Raw genomic sequence first — 20,657 nt, forward strand, 5'->3', positions numbered from 1 at the left:
TTTTTAGAGTTTTAGTTTGAGGGTTTTTTCCTCATAATGTACAACTTCCACCCGAGAATAAACCTGAGCATCAGAAATAGAACACTTACCTACACAGGCAGTTCCAGTTATATCTGGAGTGTAGCCAGTTTTACAAATGCAGTGATATGATCCTCTGTCATTGACACATTCCCCATTTCGGCAAACATCATGAATAACCTTGCACTCATCAATATCTATAATTTAATAAATAGCAATTAAAATGAGAAAGGCATTATAAAAGGGTCAATATGTACTGTTGGGCATTAAAGCCACTGACACTCACATCTTGACACTTCTACCTCCTTACTGCTTAGCAGGGTGCCCATAGCAAGTGAGTTCTTAGCCTTGGATTGTCAAGTAACAATTTTATACCCATAGCTCTTATTTTTACTGATCTTTTCAAGATTACTCTGAAATGCAATATAGCATACTATCATTGGTCTGAAGAAATGAGTCTACCATCTCATTTTCACATCTGCCAAAGAATCATAAATCACTTTGGTCATTTCATCTATTCTATCTTTACCATCCAATTCTGTTATTCTACCTTAGTCACATCTTTGTAACATGAACATAAATCCTGTTTAATCTCTTTAATTCTTCTCTCACTTCTGATTTCCTCCCAAGGATCTCAAAGTCTCTTTTTATGAGACTGCAAACAATTGCAGTTATTGTTGATGAAGATAGGCCTGGAAGTCTTTTTCAGAGCAGCCTCAGACACCTTGACAGCCTCCACATCCCTCTCAAGCTGACGTGGCTTGTACTTTTCCAGAGGCAGCTGTCTTAATTGCCAGTACAATCATCCCTCCATATCCAGGGCACTGGTTCCAGAACTACCTTGTTGATATTGAAATTCATGGACACTCAAGTCCCATATACAAAATGGCATAGTACAGTTAGCACTGCAGGTTCAATTAACCTTGGGTAGGAATCAATCCAAGGTTGGTTGGATCTAAAGATATGGAACCTGTGGATATGGAAGGCTGACTGTGTATCAGCATTGTTTTATACTTCTTTCATGTGATATATTTCAGCCAGTTTTATGAGATAAAATACATATTGGTGGGCTACTTCAGGAATTTAGTGATCATTTATTCCAATATGTATCTAAAAGATTATATTCTGAGTAAAAGGTTATATTCTTGTAACAAACCAGCTTAAAAAGTTGAGGACTCCTTGTAATGCAAAGACATGAGCTGAAGCACACACATTAATCAGACCAAGGACACTCTGGCAACATGGCTCTGAATATCTAAAGTACCATAATGATTTTTTTTTTTGGGGGGGGGGGGTCAACCTAAACTATGCAACTTAGCCTAGGCCCACATTATAGATTCTATATTCTCATCTGCTCCTCATAAAACAAATTCCCTGAAAGTATCTTTGGACCATAAATGAAGTACCTGCTCCGTTGGTGAAAAATCAGAAAATGAAGTACCTGCTCCATTGGTCATAAACCCTCGGCCATGGGGGCAGAGTTTTTTGAAAGCCACAGTGCCCTGGAAAGGGCAGATCTCACAGTGGGGCCCCCAGCCTCTCCCTCCATCGCAGCAGCATTCAGACTTAGTGACGGGGTTCCTGTTGCTTGACCCGATCTGACACATGTTCTGGAGCACCTCCGTGAAGCAGTACCCTTCCCGGTTGTCTGGAAGGGACATTATGAATGCAAAGAGGATGTCAGGGAACTTTAGAAGCATAACATGGTATTCCGAATTTGCTCAGATATTAAAACCCAAGAAGGATGTAACACTTTACCCTGGCTGAGAAGGAGCAAGAAGGGAAAGCTGGAAGCAGCAGTAAGAGAAAAAGGATGACATCTGGGGAAAACAAGACAAGATATTCAGTAAGTGGGCAGAAAGGCACTGGCGTCAACAAGATTATCACTCTATCTGTTCCCAGAAATGTGGAGAACCAGGCTATAGCGAGGGTCAGAGAAACACATGGAAACTGATCCTGAGCATCAAGAGCTTAAAAAGGCAGCTGAGAAAGAAATTCCAAACAAGTGACTCAATAATACAATTAGCAAAGGAAGAATTTAGCGGCAGGGTGGTGCTAAGCCCAGTGGACAATCATGGTCATAGAGTCATCTCCAAAATATGAACATTGTTAACCTTTCCTCAAATTTCAACATCTTCTATTATTTCAAATAAGTGATCTGGTTTCAAGCATCCCCATGTGGAGGCTGGGGTTACAAAAGCACCCTGTGGTCTGTACTCACCGAGGCACTCATCCTGGTTGGGGCTGGCTGTGAAGCCGTCGTTGCACTCACAGGTATAGCTCCCCCTGGTGTTGAGGCAGCGCCCGTTCTCACAGATCCCGGGCTTGGTCTGACATTCATTCTCATCTGTGTGGTGTGAAGGACCAAAAACAAGAGGCGTCATCTGTCCGCTTTGTACAAAGATAGATTCTTTTTTTCTTTTAAGAAACAAAAGTTTAGTTTGTGACTAGATAACCTATTCACATGGTTCCAAATTCAAAGGGTACAAAAGAATATACAGCCCAAAGTGCCCCTCCCTCTCCTCTTCCCCAGCCACCAAACTTCCTTCCTGGGAAGCAACCAGTGCTACTGCTAAGTTCTGGAATATCCTCCTGGAGATGAATTATACCCATACAAACAAATACAGCCATATGTGTGATATACCTCCACCCTTTAAAAACATAATTGATAGCATGTTTACATACTTAAACATAGATGATAGCACTTTAGGTACACTTACGTTTTTCACTTAAATTTAAAACTTGCCATATCTGTATGTGTAGAGGATTCTCAGAAGGGTTATTTTAAACGAAGAGAAAAAATCCTTAAGATCAATATGTTAAAGAAATATTACAATACTCACTAGAATAATGTCTGTGATGGTGAGTTTTGACCTGAGGGAGTTTGTCTACACTAATCTTCTGATGCAATGTAGATTATGCCTATAATAATACTTCAACAGTATTAAGGAATAATGAATCATAATTCAGTCTCCCCAGTTTAAAAAAAAAGTATTGAAATAGCTGGAGAGTTGAAAGATCATAAAGTAATTTGCCTAGATGCTCCCATTGAGAATAATTCCAAGCCCCTGAGGCAGAGATCTTGTTGTGAGAGCCAGAGAATTGGAACAGGTTAAAATTGGCAATGCCAAGGCCACGCTGATACCAATGAAACCAGTATCTGAGGGTGGGACCTGAGCTCTCCAAGTGATTCCAATGTGCAGCTGAGGCTGAGAATCACTATTCCCAGAAGATCCAGTGAGTGATCATAAGGCCACATGCTTTTTCTATGCTTTTAAAGTCTGCTCTTCAACTTCAGTTTAAATCTGTATCTTACAGAGTAAGGGGACAATATGGTTCTTAAGCTTCTTGACCGACAACATGAGAAACAGTATATGTAGAAATTTTCTAGTATTTTTTCTTTATTAACTAAAGCAGAAGTCAGGAAACTTCTGTAAGAACAGTAATATTATAACATTACTGTATAATATATAGTCAGTATTTTAGGCTTTGTAGGCCATTTGATCTCTGTTGCAACTATTCTGCTCTGTTACTGTGGCATGAAGGCAGCCATGGAAAATTATGAATGGTTACAGCTCTGTTCCAAAACGAGTCTATTTACAAAAACAGGTGGTAGGTTGGCGAGCTGAATTTGGCCCTAGGACTGTGGTTTGCCAATCCCTGGTCTACTATGCTTTTCAAGGCTGAATCCACATTAGAATCACCTGGGGAGCTTTTAAAACTAGCAGGGCCTGGGCCTCAATCTAGATAAGACCAGTTTCTCTGGATGTAGATCCCACTCGTTTAGTGATATTTCTGGCTTAGTGAAATTTACTGGACAACTGTACTCAATGTTAGGGTGGCAGTAGCAAAGTTAAGCCAGTAGGGAGGCATTCCAATGTGATGGGAAGACCCGAACTCAAAGCAACAAAGGAGTCTAAACAATAAAGGAAGGGACTAGAGGAAATACCTGGTCTTCTAATCCTGGCAGCAAAATGGACCTAGCAAAGCACTCAAAGGCCAGCTCAGAGGGAGAGAAATGATGCTGCTGGTGGAATTCATAGATAATCAAGAGGCAAGGAGGCCTCCATGGAAAGTCATGATAGGAGGTAAGAGAGGCAAGATGGCTCTGGCCAAGGAGAAGACAGCATCCACGAGGACGCAGAGCCCTCGTCCGTTCCATCCTTTGTTGCATCCCACTCACTCAGCCCCTCTGATGGGGCTGCCCTCACCTACGCAGCCTTCTCCGTCGGGCCTTCGCTGATACCCAGGCCCACAGATGCAGAGGTACGTGCCGATGAGATTCTTGCACTCCATCTGTTTTTCAGCACAGTCATGCTTTCCCTCTTCACACTCATCCTCATCTGGAAAGAAAGAATGTACAAATTCGTAAAAGGAGCAGCCTTAATCTCCTGCCCTTTAAATATGACAGTTATCAGGTAACCCGTTTTTACTGACACTGTTTCAACATTAAGCTACTTCCTTTTGCATTTTTGGGAGCTTGTCTCTTAAGGCATCTTCTAACCACCTTTGAACTTAAGAAATTTCTCTCTAGCTGATAAATTTTTCAAAGACAGGAAGTGTGATTTCTAATTAGTTTTGACAAATTGAACTAAAAAGGCCTTATACAAAGCTTTCATAATATGATAATTATAACAGCATTATCAAACTAATAATAAACCAATGCTTCCACTATATAATGCTTAAATAATATAGCTTATGATGTCTTAATATCATAGTATTAATATGACAGAATAATTGTGAAATATAATAATGAAAGACTGTTTTTTATACTTTGAGGAAAAGACAGGCATCTACAAATATCTTCTCTACTAGGTCTTCCCTCCATTTTCTTTTTTCTGGCACAGTGTGGCTCTTCTTCATTCTTTACTTTCTGTCCTATTGCATTTCCTTCTTTTTATCTTTCCCCTTTATGTTATCTGAATTGAGAAATTTGAACTTTAGCCTGCATGTGACATGTAGCTCTTGCTTTGGAAATCTTCCTACCTTTAAGAAAAATTCTATGTAAATCATTTGAAAAGAACAGATATCTGCTCATTTAAGAACTTGGGAGAAGCAAATCAGAGCTCTTCAGGGATCCCCAGGATTCACCGAACTTTGTATAACAGAGCTTAGTCCAGTACTTTGGCAATTGCAGGTGTTCATGAAGCACTTTTAAAGGAAATTGTTCCAAGTCAGCTCCATATGCTACCCCATTCTTAGAATATAATATCCCATAGTGATGGGGATTATTGATTATTCACATTCCTTCCTTGTGTTCTCATGTTCTTAGTTATCATACTATGATTATTTATAGCTCTCTCTCAGCCTCTTCATATTGAGCTTCTTATATGTGGGGAAGTCCTTTTTTTCCCCTTATATCTCTACATCTCGTAGAATGGCTGGCATGTCATAGGTATGCAATGTGTGGTGAACTAAAAAGGGTCTGCAGTGCCACCCTCAACCCAGCTTTAAGCTACAATTTAGGAGAAAATGTAGCAATGACAACCGTCATATTGTCCATAGACTACAGCAGTGTTCCCCAATTTCCAGTCTTTCTCTACTAGCAGATGCTTTGGAAGGACATCTCCCATCATAGACAGAGTGAGAACACCCTGGCTTAGATGACTTTGAACATGCATGTCTCACCTTTGCACATCCTTCTGTCTTCTCTCAGAACATATCCAGCAGGACACTTGCATTCATATGACCCATAAGTATTTACACATCGGAAGGCACAGAGCAGAGGATTCTGGGCACACTCATTTATATCTGCAGAAGAAGGTAGGAAGAGAATAATGGATCATAAGCCTCAACCAAAAAAGGAATATACTTTTACCAAAAGTTGCAATGTTTCATTGTCATAAACATGGATGGACCAAGCAGTCTCTGCATTTCCAGGATTATAAAATGAGTTGGTTATTTTATAATTGGCCTAAGTAGGGTGATCATACACCTACTTGGTTCTTCCAGCACAATCTAAGTTTATACTTATTGTGCTGGTATAATTATTGTTATTTAGGCAGATGAGAAATTATAGGTCATCCAACATATAGAGAACTTTTCAGAAATGCTGGCTTTGAAGTCTCAAGTTGACCAGTTACCACTCCCTAAAGTCACAATGAAATCGGGATCAGTTTTACCCCATTTAGCCAGAATAACTGCTAAGTCATCTGCTGTGAGAACAGCCAGAACCCCCAGTATCATTAACCCCTCCCCTTCTCCAGATAAAAGACGCTCCTATGAAGTAACAGTGATTCTCATGCCCAAGAAAGTATTCTGAATAATTTTACACTTACAGAGATATTGTACTTAGTTCATACTGAGGCTTAAGTTATAGCCTCAAATAGGAATAACAGTAATAGATTAATAGATAAAAGTGGTTTCTGTAGATTGCATAGTTTGGAACCATCAGAATATGGTTCAGAAAATCAGGATTAAAACAGATCTTCTTGATTACCACATTTCTCCCTAAGGCCAACGATTCTGACAAAAACATCTGTGAGATTCAATATCATGATCTAGTCACAGCCGTTAAAGATTCACCAACATCTTTGATGAGGAGTATTGATAGATAATACCTCTAATGAAAAGCTCACCTTAATACCCACTGTACCATCTCCTCACCTTCATTCTTTTCTTAAACCAGTGGTCTCAACTTAAGAGTGCATTGGAACCACCTACAGGGCTGCTGGTCCCACCCTTAGAGTGTCTGATTCAGGAGGTCTGGGACAAGGCCTGAAAATCTGTATTTCTAACAGATTTCCAGGTGACACTGATGTGGCTGATCCAGGGACCACCCTTTGAGAGCTGCTATTCTAGACACTCCCTCACTTGCTTTTCTTTCCTTGCATCCTACCAGACATACTGGCTGTTGCTTAGAGTATCGACAGCCTCTTTTGCAGTGATTGCCCCCAGAGAGAGAAAGGATATTGGTGTTAATCTTAGTGTGTAGTTGTTTCTATGAAGAGGAAAGAAAAAGAAAGGGTGTATAGGATACAGTGGGAAAAAGGGGAGACAAAGAAAATAAAAAAGAGGGTAGGAGACAGGACAGGTGTTATATTCAAATATTAGTGGTAATAGAGACCCCAAGAAGAACTCTGCATGAGATGCGGCATCACCTGGGCCATGAACCACCTACATCTTTTTCAGATACTTTCTGCAGAGAGGAGGCCAGATAGAGAAGAAATGATGACATGGCCCAGATTTTCTTTATTTTATATACCCTGCCTGGTATTTAATACTAAGGATTATAATCAACCAACTACTATCCCTATGATCAGAACATGCAACCAACTATCCTATGTTTAAGAGGCTTACCTTCACAAGTCATCATTGGCCCAGGCTCAAATCCCTCCTCACAGGTGCATTCGAAACCTCCAATCACATTCTTGCAGGTTCCATTTCCACAAGGATTGCCTACTGAACATTCATCAGTGTCTGCAAGTGATCAGAAGTGTAGTCAAAATATGATGAATTGAGAGAAAATGGACTTGGACTCAGATAGTACCTTTCAAACTCCAGCAGAGTACTTTGATCTCTAACATTTTGGTTCATTCTCATTCTGCGCTTGCAAGAGAGGAGTGCCTATCTTATGACCACAGATTTATAGCTGTGAAATTTGACTTGCTAAGTGGCAGTAACAGTACCCAGGCTTCTTATCCCTTACTGTGCTCTTTGCTGTGGGCGTCTCCAGCCTCCTATGTTATGAAATACATCTACTGGGAAGAGATGCTCAAAGGGTTAAAACAAGGCTTCTCTTACAAGTCAAAAGTTTTTGCTTACTTAATGTTAGAAATACACCTCCAGTTTGGCCTTACATTACATCATTCTCCAAGAAGCCTTAAACATGATGGATTTTTGCCAGATATAAAATAGAAGACTAAACTTATGCAAAATAAGAGACCAGAGGTTAAGCAAAATTGAGACACTGGATAAAGTCAAGAGTCAAGTAGATTTTGTTGAATTTGTGGAAACCAGATGGCTTCCATTAGGCAGAAGAAAGGCTAGAAAGAAATATGTTTAGGGTATGATCTCTCTAAACAACTGTGGAGAAAAGTCTTACCAAGGAAGTCTAAAAAATATATGTCTCCTAATCCATCCACCTAGAATATTGACTGTTCTTATTCTGACATATCTCTTGGGGAGAATACCTTCCTTTGGGAAAGGAACATTCCAGAGAAATAACATTGCTATCTCAGCTGTCTAGAGCACAGAAAAGTGATGAATTATTATTGAGGGCTGTGTCTCATGTTAGGTTCTGAAGTCAGAAAGTGAGGGCAAGAGGGCAGGGCTGAGAGTCCCTGGTGAAGAGGTGTATTTCTTACATATATCGTAGCACTAACTGAAGATATTGAACAGAAAACACTGGCAACTTTGCTTTTGTTCTGCTATGAAATTGCATTTCACTGTCAGGAATATTACAGCTCTTTCAAGTTAATAAAAATCACACTATCATTGGTTTTTAGAGTTGTAAGGTAATTAGAAATATTTTAATCCATCTGCATGATATTTATTATATTCTGAATCTTGGCTGAAAAACTTGCTTAAGTTCCCACAGCCATGTGGCTGTGGGTAAAAACCACATACCCTGATGCCCTGTATAGAAAGAACATTTTCTAATGCACACAGACAAACCCTCAGCATTTATGCCATTATTTTTTTTTTTTTTAATTTTTTTATTAGTTGGAGGCTAATTACTTCACAACATTTCAGTGGGTTTTGTCATACATTGATATGAATCAGCAATAGATTTACACTTATTCCCCATCCCGATCCCCCTATGCCATTATTAATTTAGGTTACATTGAATGGTTTTGAATTTCTTAGATAAAAGAGGTCAAAGGTCAGTCACAGGAGCCATTCTTTGAAATTTTAATAAGGGGGCTAATACAAGGGGATACCCTGGGTAGGCAGCCTCTCACAGTACTAAGTGTAACAAAATCTGGGTAAATTTTGTGTTTTCCATACTGAGAGAATAAGATTATGACAATTAACAATTTTTTTTTAATTTCATAAAGGCTTTCACTATAATGCTGTCCTTTTAACCATCTCTTCAAGTGTGTTCAGTGACCTCGTCATCAGACTGTAAGGTCCAATCAAGGAAGGACCCTGTTGGCTCGGCTCACTAGTGTAGCCAAAAAACCAAGCACAGTGCCTGGTACCTGGCAGGCACCCGGCCTGTATCGCTAGATGAATGATACATGAATGAGTAAATAAAACTTATTTCTGTCCCATCCTGGTGTTTATATATCCTTGTGTGAATGCTGAATTGCTTAATTTCCGATTTGTAAAATCTCCGTAGAAGAAGCCACTTTATTACTCACCCACACATTCATTCCCTTGCAGAATGTAGCCAAAGGGACATTCGCAGCGATACGACCCGTCGGTGTTGATGCACTGCCCGTGTTTACAGACATCGGGTTCTTTGCACTCATCCATGTCTTAAGCATAGGAGGAAAAAACAGTGAACAACAAAGTAACTTTTTAGAAACACAAAGGGATATTGTGATTGTTCAGTGTCTAATCGATAAAATGTATTATAATATTAACATACAATATAAAAATATAATTGGTATCTAAATGAAAAGACCAAAAAATAGGGCTTCATTTACCAAGATAAATGTGGAGAAATAACAGCAAGAGAAAGGACAAGGAAGAGACTGGTTGAGAATATTATAAAATGTTGAGTCCAGCGCAAGCTACTCACCAACTGCTGAATCATCGGGTCCCACGATGATGCCACTTCCATAGGGACAGATCTGGCGGAAGGCCTCTGTGGTGGAGATGAACCCTCGTTAATGGGTGGGCCAATGGCATTTAGCAAATATCGTGTGGAGTCTGCACATACTGGAATACGATGAACAATCCAAGCCCAGAAACCAGAGAAAGTTAACAAAGCTCTCAGAGCTGGGGTACCTACTACTTGGGCAGCTTCGAGTCATAACATACTTCAGAAAAAAATAACTACCTCGCTCCTAAGATAAAATAATCTTAGCGAACATTTCAATTGGACTTAACAAATTGTCTTATTTTCCGAAAGCCTGCAGCCTTACAGCCTGCACTGTGAATGGCCCAAAGAGATGCAGACAGGAGACATACCATCGGGTTCAGTGGGGCACAGCTCGCAGGGATCTCCCCAACCTTCTCCCTTCAAGGCACAGCAGCATTCCTGTTTGGAGTGATTTCTGGATTTGGGTGATGAACACTTTCCTCCTTCAAACTTCGCGTAACAGTAGCTCATTCGTAAATCTGCAGCAAAAATTCAAGACACCCCTCAGTGGCTTTCCTGCTAAGTCATCATTGTATAACATTGAGTAAGAAACAATCCACTCTGTTAAATGTGATCTCTTCTTATGACTGAAGTCATACTTTTTAAGTGATTATAAAAGTAGCTGAGCTGAGATCGTTGAGTGAAAGAGTTCGTTGCTCAGTTGTGTCTGACTCTTTGCGACCCCACATGCCCGCGAGGCTCCTCTGTCCATGGGACTCTACCAGGCAAGAATACTGGAGTGAGTTGCCATGCCATCCTTCAGGGGATTTTCCTGGCCCAGGGATCGAACCTGGGTCTCATGCATTGCAGGCAGATTCTTTACCATCTGAGCCACCAGGGAAGCCTGAGATCCTTAAAGTGATAAATAACCTTTGTAGTACGATCTGAAGAACAAATCTGTGTGACTTTTACCTTATTACTTTTCATTTTATCCAAGGTTCCGAAGCAGTCTGATGTGAGTCCAGTGCTGTCACCATCAGTGACTTCAGGATGGGGACATTCAGAGGTGGACTAACATTTAGTAAGCACTCTACCTTAAGGTAGCTCTCCCAGCTCTAGGTCTCACTGTGATATCACACACTGCACTGTGTATTCTGTGTCGCCTAAGCCCTGGAGACAAAACCCCAGATTCCAGGCGTAGAGCAAATAAGATGTGCCAGTTTTGTGGGCTGGCAAAAATACAACTCAGTGATATTTCACTGAAGCAGCTATTCAGTTTCTGTCCACAAAATATATGTGAGGTTTTCTGCAGATTTTATGCACATGTGTGTACACACTTGCACACACACAGAAGCTTATCTGGCTCAACAGAGAGAGGGAAGGTAAAGAGGACAGGAAGATAGGTGGATGTGAAGGAGAATAATCATCCTTTCAAAGGATATATTTCTTTCTTTTTTGACTTCATTACAACTTTAATGTATTACTATACCACTAATATTACAGTATAAAAAAGGAAAAAAACTAAAGAATTGGTTCTTTCTAATTACATTAATGTATTTTTAAGTGAGAAAAAATGTAAACCTATATCTTACTCTGTCACAGTAATGAATAATAACATTTGAATAATGAATAATAAATCTATGTTTGGTAAACATAGATTTTAGCTTATACATGACAGATTTTACTGACTGGGTAATCTTTGAAACTGAAATTTATGCTTCTTTTTAGGTTATTTTGTGCTTTAAAACTAAAGAATGAAGCAGAAAACATCAGTATTTTGATGTACATAAATTGTATGTTTAATATACTTTGATTTTATTAAAATTTACTTATTTGTTATTTTAAAGGATATATTTCCTTAACATCAGTTCTTTCTTGGCAACTCCAACATGGAGCATGGGATTGGTATCTAGGTCCTACAAAATTCTCCAGTGTTGCTTGACATAGCTTTGGAAACTGACTTTTCCATTTCTTATAGAGCAAATTGGGTGACTCTAAAAAGTGAGCTCATCCAAGAGCCTGGAGTGTGTTTGCCCTCAAATTTGACTTCCAAAGTTTTGCAGACTCCTCTGAGTCACACAGATGCTGAAATCTGCAGGTTTTAAGGAAATGTGTTCAGCTCCATTTTGCACAATACCCCTTTCTTTATGAATGACCAGGTCTGCTCTCTCCTGTCAATGTTTTCAAGTCCAGGTAGCAAATTATTAGAGCCATTTATGACTTCAGTTAAGACAATTTTACCGTCTTAACTAGACAAGGTGAGAATAACTGAGTTGCAAAAGATCACAGGAGGAAAATTTTCATGAATTAAAGTATCAGCCAACCATATTTACCAGGCTCCAATAAGTCAAATTCAGTTGGCCTTTGCAATGAACTTGTTGAACTCATCATGGCTACAACTCTTCAGATAAATGATCTCTCTGGGGGCTACAGCATTTTCACATTTGTTATGGGTGGGGACCTTTTTTGCAAACTACTCTTCTGAAGGTGAAGAGCAATAAAAGCTGATCCTTGTCCTGCAGCATCTCCTCGATGCAAATTTTGTCTCTGTTGAGAAGCTTCAAGATTTTACAAACTAGTTTTTTAAAGAACACCTTTTAATTTGCTTTCTTTTTATTTTTTTTCCCCCAGAAATCAAAATATTAGGTTTATTACTGCTGACACCTGGCATGGAAAACATGTCTCTGAATTGCTGGCATGTCTCATGGCTTCCTCACGTTCCTCCCAGAATTTGCTTTACTCCTCAAGTCCATTGTCACATATAGCATTTTGTGTTTACTCGTCCTATTTTTATTATTTATGCCTATAACTATCTTAAGATATAATTTAATGACTACTCAAAAAAAAAATCTCAACAAGCATATCAAAACTCAGTTCTTTCCTCTGTCTTCTAGCTTGAAATGTATCTTGAAATGCAGACTTAATGCTTAATGAGTAGAGTTTTTATTTGGGATTATTTAAAAATTTTAGAAATAGATAGTGGTGATGGTTACACAAAATTATGAATACAATTTTAGTGTCACTGAAGTATACGTTTTAAATACCTCAAATGACAAATTTTATGTAATGTACAATCTTACATAATTTTTGTCACTCCAAACATTTTAATTTATATTACAAATGTTAATATCCATCACCAATCACTATTTTAATTTCAAAATTAAGAAGCAAGACAATTAAGGCTTTTTGTCTCTACAGATAGGAATTTTCTTTGGTTTTAACCCTAGAGAGTTCATATCACTTTTTTATGTCCCCTTGGATTGTATGTACAGTTTTCCCACACAAATATTTTTTATCATGACCATACTGCCTGTATTTTTAAAAGTTTATTCCTGATCTGATTTTTTAAAATTAATAATGTCATATGCAAACACTTACTGAATTGTACACTTAAATAAATGAATTGTATGGTATGTATGTTATATCTCAATAAAATGCTTAAAATACCAAAAAAAAAAAAAACCGAAAGAAATGTATCTTTTAAACCTGGATACATGCATGTTCTAATATTGGTCTGTTCTCATTCTCTTTTCCTTTTATTACTGACCCTGTTCCATACCCCAGCCCACCTCCCCAGCACCACTGTATCACCTCACCCCAGAAAAAAATCTAGGTATGAAGTTTAGAGTGAGCCAAAGGGACAAACTGCCTTCACGGAACTTTGCTGCAGGGGTGGCTCACTTACCTCTGTGGCCTTCAGGTGCGAGTTTGTTCACCTGAGTCCTAGATCCCATTTGTTCCTTCAAAAACATTATCCATGGTTCTCTTCTATGGAATTTTCTAATTTTATGGGCAATAGAAGCTTGACTCCTAATTTGCTATCTTATAATAAAAACACAGCTCTTAATTCCCTGGCTCTAGCAAAATCTGTGTCCTGTGGGAGATTTACATTGGCTTTGTGGTCACTCTCTAGAATTGGTGTTTTAATCAAAGGTGCCAGGCACTGGGAAAGAGTTTGTATGCACCCGCATCCTTTAACGAGGGCTTGCTCGGATGCTTGTTTACCAGTCCATCTGTGAAGCACCCTTAATGACCTTTGAAATTTCATCAGAGCTACAAAAGTCACTTTGCCTGCTTGCATTCCTCAATCCTGGCTCTGCCTCTTGGAGCTGAGCTTGTGGCAGGGCTGCTCACAGCTGGGCTGAGTCTTCCTGCAGCGTTAGCTTGCTCAGTGACAGGCCAGTGCAAATTGAATTAATAGCCTTTGAATTTCCTCTGGCCTGCCACATCGGCAGATTCACACCTGGTTTCTCACTACTTTCCTTCCAAACTCCGGCCAAGCCAAAGGCACACAAAAACAAAGGAGCAAGAGCTAGAATTTATCTGGCTGGTCTGCACCAAACAGACAGAATATCTGCTTGCATCAAGCACTGCTCCACCCACAACCCAGAAATCCACATGGGGCTCTGATAGCTACCTACAAGATCAAACCAACAGAGAATTCTCAATGCTCCCCCTTCACATCCCTAAATATTACATGACAAGATGACCAGTTGAAAAGTAAAAGGTTAATCAATTCAAATAACAATAATAAGAGTCTATGTAAGACTCAGAAATGAACAAAGCTTTGTCATGTATTCAATAAGACTGTTTGGGTAGGTATTCTGATTGTTTAAAAAGAAGAAAATTGAGCCTCCAAAAGATTAAATGACTTGCCCTAGGCTATAAATGACAAGGCTGTGATCCCTAAAGCCCAGTTTTTGGAATCTTAAATAACATCCATTGCCTTTTACTTGGTAATACGAAAGTAAAACAAAACAACCAAGAAAAAATCCTGAACAATAAAACAACAAAAAACCCACTGGAATGGGGTAGGGGTTGTGGGGTAGATATGTGTGTTTGCATGTGGTTTTTTTTTTTTTTTTTGGGTCCTGAATTCATTAAACTAGTGTGTGTAAGTAGACAGACATATACAATTGCCTTCTTTAGTAAAAACTAAGCGCTCAGAGAAGGCAATGGCACCCCACTCCAGTACTCTTGCCTGAAAAATCCCACGGACGGAGGAGCCTGGTAGGCTGCAGTCCATGGCGTCGCTAAGAGTCGGACACGACTGAGCAACTTCACTTTCACTTTTCACTTTCATGCATTGGAGAAGGAAATGGCAAACTACTCCAGTGTTCTTGCCTGGAGAATCCCAGGGACGGCGGAGCCTGGTGGGCTGCCATCTATGGGGTCGTACAGAGTTGGACACGACTGAAGTGACTTAGCAGCAAGTAGTTTTCTCAGACATAATAAACTCTGTCATGCATAAGTTCAGGCTCCCCTTTTGACTTTTTTTGAAGTTCACAAATGTTATTCCTGAAAACAGACTATGGGCCAGCAAGAATCCTGGTCAGTTCACATTTATTTTTCTGTTTTCTTAGAAAACTTGTGATGTAAGAGATGGGCACTATGTCCTGGGAGCACATGAGTTAATCTGCATTTTTCTGTCTGAAAGTCTAGGTTTTGGCTCACATTTACACAGGTTACCTCTTCTGAGGCAGAGAACTTGTAAATGAACTTCCCCCAGGCTTTCCCGTGTTCAGTGGCTCATGGCTGATCCCCTGCTGACTGACCTGTCAGCATCTGTGTTCTCAGGGGGAGAGGCAGGTTTAAAGTGCCAGGACAGTTGTTGTACAAGCAACCATAACATGATGGATGAGTTTTTAACCTCAAAAGTAAAAATGAACTTTCTGACATATGGTAATCATTAGACCTCTGGGTGAATGAAAACACTCCATCTTCTCTTTTACAGAGAATCAAAGCTTTGCCATGTTTAAAAAAAATAAAACCACAACAAATAAACACAGAGTAATGAAAGTCTAAAGCCAAAAGTCAAAAGCACTTACCTTGGCACCTTCTTCCAGTGGAGGACAAGGAGAACCCGTCTGGACACAGACATTTGAAGCTGCCTTCAGTGTTACTGCACGTGCCCAAGGCACAGATTTCTGGCTCTTCAACACATTCATCAATATCTAAAAAAAAGTACATGTGTCAAACAAAGTCAAAACACAATGGAGACACTGTCAGATATTAAATGCACAATGTAAAAGCACAAAGCCTAACTGAGTTTCAAAATTCTTCCAATAATGAAGATTTTTTCCTGTATCACAATGCTGGGAGTGGACTTTAGGTTGTGATGACTTTTAAAAAACTAGTTTTGATGGTTCTTATCATAAAAATGGGCTCTGCAAGTGCCTTCTTTGGGATGCAGTGAGAAACATCTTTTACCCAGATTGAGTTTATTAGATAATTAGAAAAGTTGCAGTAATCTCATACTACCCTCAACTGGGAAGGAGCAAGAAACTCTAGAGTCTGACTTCACTAAAAAGTAAGCAGATGCTCTGAAATTCTAATTATTTTAACAATGAGTTACTCAGCGAGAGATCTAGGCCTTTGAAGCAAATTTGTTCCTCTCCACCCATCCACAGTGTTTTCCCCAGTAGCCTATGCTATCAACCTAAAACTGTGACTTTTACAAGGACACTAATACTTGTGAAAATAATGCAATACAAACTAAAGACATCACAGGAAATGAGGCTCCTATCTCTCATTTGCAGTTTGATTTTTCTGAAGACACAAAGATATCTTCCATGTAAAGACTATAGTTTTTTTTTTTTTTATGGTCTAGATAATACGAGTTTGACACATAATTGTGGCATGTTTCCTTGAGCATATTAGAATACCTTATCTACTATAAAGGGGTAATTAAGGATGGTCTGCATCCTGAATGGCTTGAGTATGCCCTAGTTTGCCTGAGAGAGTCCTAGTTTATGCCTGTTGACCTGGACTCATGAATAGTGAGTGCCGGTCAAAACTGTCTTCATTTGGTGAGCCAAGTATATGATGACCCTACTTACGGAAAAAGTATGACCACTCTTTCCAAGAGGCTTACCCATCTTTTCCCCCTGACTTTCAGCAGGGATTTGTAGTGAAAAAGAGGTAAGTCTTGATTCTCAGCCATGCTATTTTAATGGAAATATTTTTTTTCCAACAAAAGAGATTATCTCTTATATCTTGGGACTCTTTATCTTCAGGTTTGTACAAGTTCTACCCACACCAAAATGTATTTGCATTACACAACTTTATTCCCATGAGGTCCAAGTAAAGAGAAGTTAAGAAATTAACTTTGTTATCTTGACTTAGTTTTGTAAATACCACACAATAGATATTCTAGAAATGTGCAGTGCAAAGTGATTATCTTTCTGTACAGTGTAAAACCAGCCTCTTCATCATTTCATGTTATGTCACATTTATAACTGCATCATGCTTCCTGTGGTTTATTAACTAACAAATTTGAACAAATGTGAACTAACAAAGCTGATGATGACTGAATTACTCCATCCCTACACTCCCTCCACCCCCATGTCCAATCTTTTCTTAAAAGTCAACTTTTGTAAAAATGCTCAGATATTTCCTTTTTTTTCTTGTTTTTGTTGTTATGCTTCTCCTATGGTAGAAATCAAACTGTAGGTGCCAGCTTCATAAGGGTAGGGACAAAGATTTAGAATGAACACATTTATTGACTATTCTGAAAATCATTTTTTCTATATATTTTCATTCTGTTCATTTAGGGATAATTTTGCATTAATCATGGAGGGAATAATGCTGACCTCTAATAGAAGTAAAATGACACAGTAATTTGTATTTAGGTCTAATTTTGATGTTTTTACTTAGAATATTATCCTTTGAGATTTAAATTAGATATATAATAAACATTTCTCATTGATTATATTAAAAGTGGACAATTCTTACTCATTAGGGATTAGACACACACTTGTTTAAAGGTGGGAGCATGGACTAGGTGACTTCTTAAAAGTTCTTTTCATCCTCTTTATTCATGAATTTCTGACAATTAATGTCTTTCATTTAATGCAATGTTACATGTATTGAGGAATGCAGTACTATAAAACTTGCTGAGAATTTATTTGTAGTTATATATTTCTACCACTCTATAAGTCAAAACAACAATGACAAATTACATAGCCACATTCATCCAACCTTGAATGTGATCACTTAAAGATTTTAACTAGACTCAGGAAGCTATTTTTAATTGCAACCCACTGGCACTTAAAAACAGGTAGTTCAGGACTTTTTATAAGCTGCATAAAAACACACTGGAAAAGGGTCAGAGCATGCAACCACCCAAGTACACAGAGCAAAACAGCTTCATCAGAGATTAGCCCGAGAACTAGATGTTCTTGTCTCACCATCTAATTATGAGCCCATAAGTCACACCCTACCCTTGGATTTGTCTGATAAAGTATTGCAAAATGAAGACACCATTACACCATCTCAAAAATTTGACTGATAATGTCAATGAGGTAACCAATACTGCTCATTTCCAACTACTGGTAGCCCTCTTACCTTCACACTTGTCATTCTGGAGACTGTATCCAGGTGGACAAATACATCTGTAGGACCCATCCAAGTTTTGACAGGTGCCTGGGGCACATTTTCTGGGATCTAAGAGACATTCATTGATATCTGCAAAGAAAAGGGAAAAAGAAGAAAGGGTTTCCCACTGGCATGATTTCCATCAAGCAATTAAAATTCAAAGACACTGGAATCAAATCTAATATATAAATTTAAAGTCCCAAAATGCCACCATGAAAAAAATTAACACCTCAATAAAAATCAGCTTTATCAGCTTTTGGAAGTGTGCAAAGTAACAGCCCTACTTTATTTGATGTACAGAAAATTAAATATTTCCAGAAAAGTACAGCATTTAAAAAGTGAATGGCTGTGAAGATTTTTGAGGGCACCTAGCAGCTTATAGAAGAGCTTACTACAAAGCTATGTGGAAGAAAAAAAGAAAGGGAATTACAATTGTTTATAGGATAATTCAGCTGTCACACTGAATGTTGTAATATTGTAACTGTTTTCTGTAAGTACAGAAACTTAAAAGGTAAAGGGGAAGAGTACTACTGTATACCATATACACCTACAGGCAGCATTAGGGTAATTCTATTCTGATCTTTTCCCTCCAGGCTTCTGAAGGAAGAACTGTGATACAGACTGCGTGATTCCTGGCGTGGTCTCAGCAGCACTCACCCACACAGGTCCTCCCATCTGGAGCCACCTCATAGCCTTCATTGCACTGACACTGGAAGGACCCCACTGTATTGATGCATTGGCCATTTCTGCAAAGGTTCCCATTTCCAGTTGCACATTCATCAACATCTGCCAAGGAAAACATCCTTTGATATATTCCAAAGAAAAATGTCATAATCCCATTAATGACCAAAACCTTTAAGGGGAAAAATGCTTATTCTGAATTTCAGTGGCCTTTGCTGGCTCAAACTTAAGAAATTCTTTTCTGATCTAGTTTATAACAACAGACCTGGATTTATTTACCTATCAAAACTTTAAAGATGAAATAATTCTACTAATTCAATTGATAATTTGTTAGGATTTTATCTGAGTTTCACTTTGATCATCAATTTTAAAGGTTAAAACTGAATTACTAATACACAATACAGCTGAGAGTATTAATAACTATTCTTATAATCAGAAGTATATAAAAGTGGCCTCTTGCACAAAACAAAGTTTGGTTCCTCACCCTTGCTTGTGAATAGTATAGCATATTTTATAGGAAGAATTTTATAGCTTCAATAATTTACTTCTTTGAAGAGAGGCTACAGTGAAACACCTAGACAAGTAGGTCCACACTGCTCCTGAATTATGTAATTTCTTTACAAAGGATCATTTTTATATGTTTTAAAATATATTGAATTTACTTTGAAATGTATTTAATTTGTAGCATAGTAGACATAAAAAAATTATAGCTGCTAATGAGTATTTTAATAAAAGTCATAGATGTCCTAACTGTATTTGACACTGAGTTAGCACATTACTGATTATTAGTTACTTAATTAGCATATAACTCTTAACCAATTGTCACATTTTAAATGGTATATATTAAAAAGGATAGCCGGCACGCTGGAGATGATGCTAATTACAAAGACACACATGAAATCGCCTTCCTCTGGTGGCTGGCTGTTTTGCACACGTACCTATGCAGTCATTGTTGTGGGAAAGGATGAAACCGTGATTGCAGCGGCAGTTGAAGGAACCAATTGTGTTGCGGCAAGTGCCATTCCCACAGGCATCTCTTTCACACTCATTTATGTCTAGCAGGAACGAAGGAAAAGGAAAAAGGAAAGGAACAAAGGAAAATCATAATTATGAACAGAAGAAGGCGGAATATGGTCACCTGGGGTTAAAAGGCATTTTAGAGCTCACAAAGTGTTGTGCATCGGCTGAGAATTTCTAGATTTGATGTCAGTGTGAGTTCCCGCAGTGGCAGCTCCCTGGGAGAAACTAGCAAAAGGCGAGGTTCTAAGCCTTGGGAGAAAATCCTTTCCTTGGTTGGCATGTGAAAGGAGGCAAGCTAAGGACATGAGAACTGGACAAGAACTATTTTATTCTATTTACTTCTAGAATTCTCCACCCTTGCCACTTTTCTCAAATATTTTCACTTGGAAATGGAAACTTCTGTGCGCATCTGGGTCTTGATTCGCTGCCACCTCTGGCAAACTTCAGCCTTTAAGATTCTCACTCCAGTTTACCAAAAAGCAGTGAGTCACCTGGTATTACCCCAAAATCAGCAACAAAATAAATTAGCTTTCTAACTCACCTGGAAGACGTCTGTTTCTTTCCCAGTCTGCCCCTAAAAACTCACGACCACTCCCACAAAATAGTGACTTATCTCTCTTCTAAGTTATCCCAATGTGATGGCACTCAATTTGGCTCTTCTCTAGCAGCACGAGTTGTCTTTTGGTTGGTCTACAACTTTTCACCTTGACTATCCTGTAAAGCTGTTTTGGCGCCTTATGATGTCTTTGCATCTTGTGACAGCAGTTATTATCTTTCTAGTAGGAGTATATTTTACTAAAGAGGACATAAGAAATTAAGATGAAAACCACTGATATTCCTGGTTTTCGATATCGACAGGCAGAATGTGGAG

At 38.7% G+C, this 20,657-nt stretch overlaps 1 protein-coding gene across 1 annotated transcript in view; it reads right to left on the minus strand.

Annotated features, from left to right (window-relative positions):
• Nucleotides 1-20,657, minus strand: part of FBN1 (fibrillin 1) — a 261,970-nt gene that overhangs the window by 27,390 nt on the left and 213,923 nt on the right. Inside the window, exons 47-59 of the mRNA XM_043921055.1 lie at nucleotides 19,705-19,821; nucleotides 18,743-18,871; nucleotides 18,056-18,175; nucleotides 15,538-15,663; nucleotides 10,099-10,248; nucleotides 9,707-9,772; nucleotides 9,324-9,440; nucleotides 7,318-7,437; nucleotides 5,647-5,769; nucleotides 4,230-4,361; nucleotides 2,240-2,365; nucleotides 1,460-1,666; nucleotides 90-215 (exon numbers count right to left, since the gene is read on the minus strand). Coding sequence (XP_043776990.1) covers nucleotides 90-215; nucleotides 1,460-1,666; nucleotides 2,240-2,365; nucleotides 4,230-4,361; nucleotides 5,647-5,769; nucleotides 7,318-7,437; nucleotides 9,324-9,440; nucleotides 9,707-9,772; nucleotides 10,099-10,248; nucleotides 15,538-15,663; nucleotides 18,056-18,175; nucleotides 18,743-18,871; nucleotides 19,705-19,821 — 1,659 coding nt within the window. The remainder of the gene's footprint in view (nucleotides 1-89; nucleotides 216-1,459; nucleotides 1,667-2,239; nucleotides 2,366-4,229; nucleotides 4,362-5,646; nucleotides 5,770-7,317; nucleotides 7,438-9,323; nucleotides 9,441-9,706; nucleotides 9,773-10,098; nucleotides 10,249-15,537; nucleotides 15,664-18,055; nucleotides 18,176-18,742; nucleotides 18,872-19,704; nucleotides 19,822-20,657) is intronic.

The sequence above is a fragment of the Cervus elaphus genome, chromosome 12, assembly GCF_910594005.1.
Source record: "Cervus elaphus chromosome 12, mCerEla1.1, whole genome shotgun sequence".
Lineage (NCBI taxonomy): Eukaryota > Metazoa > Chordata > Mammalia > Artiodactyla > Cervidae > Cervus > Cervus elaphus.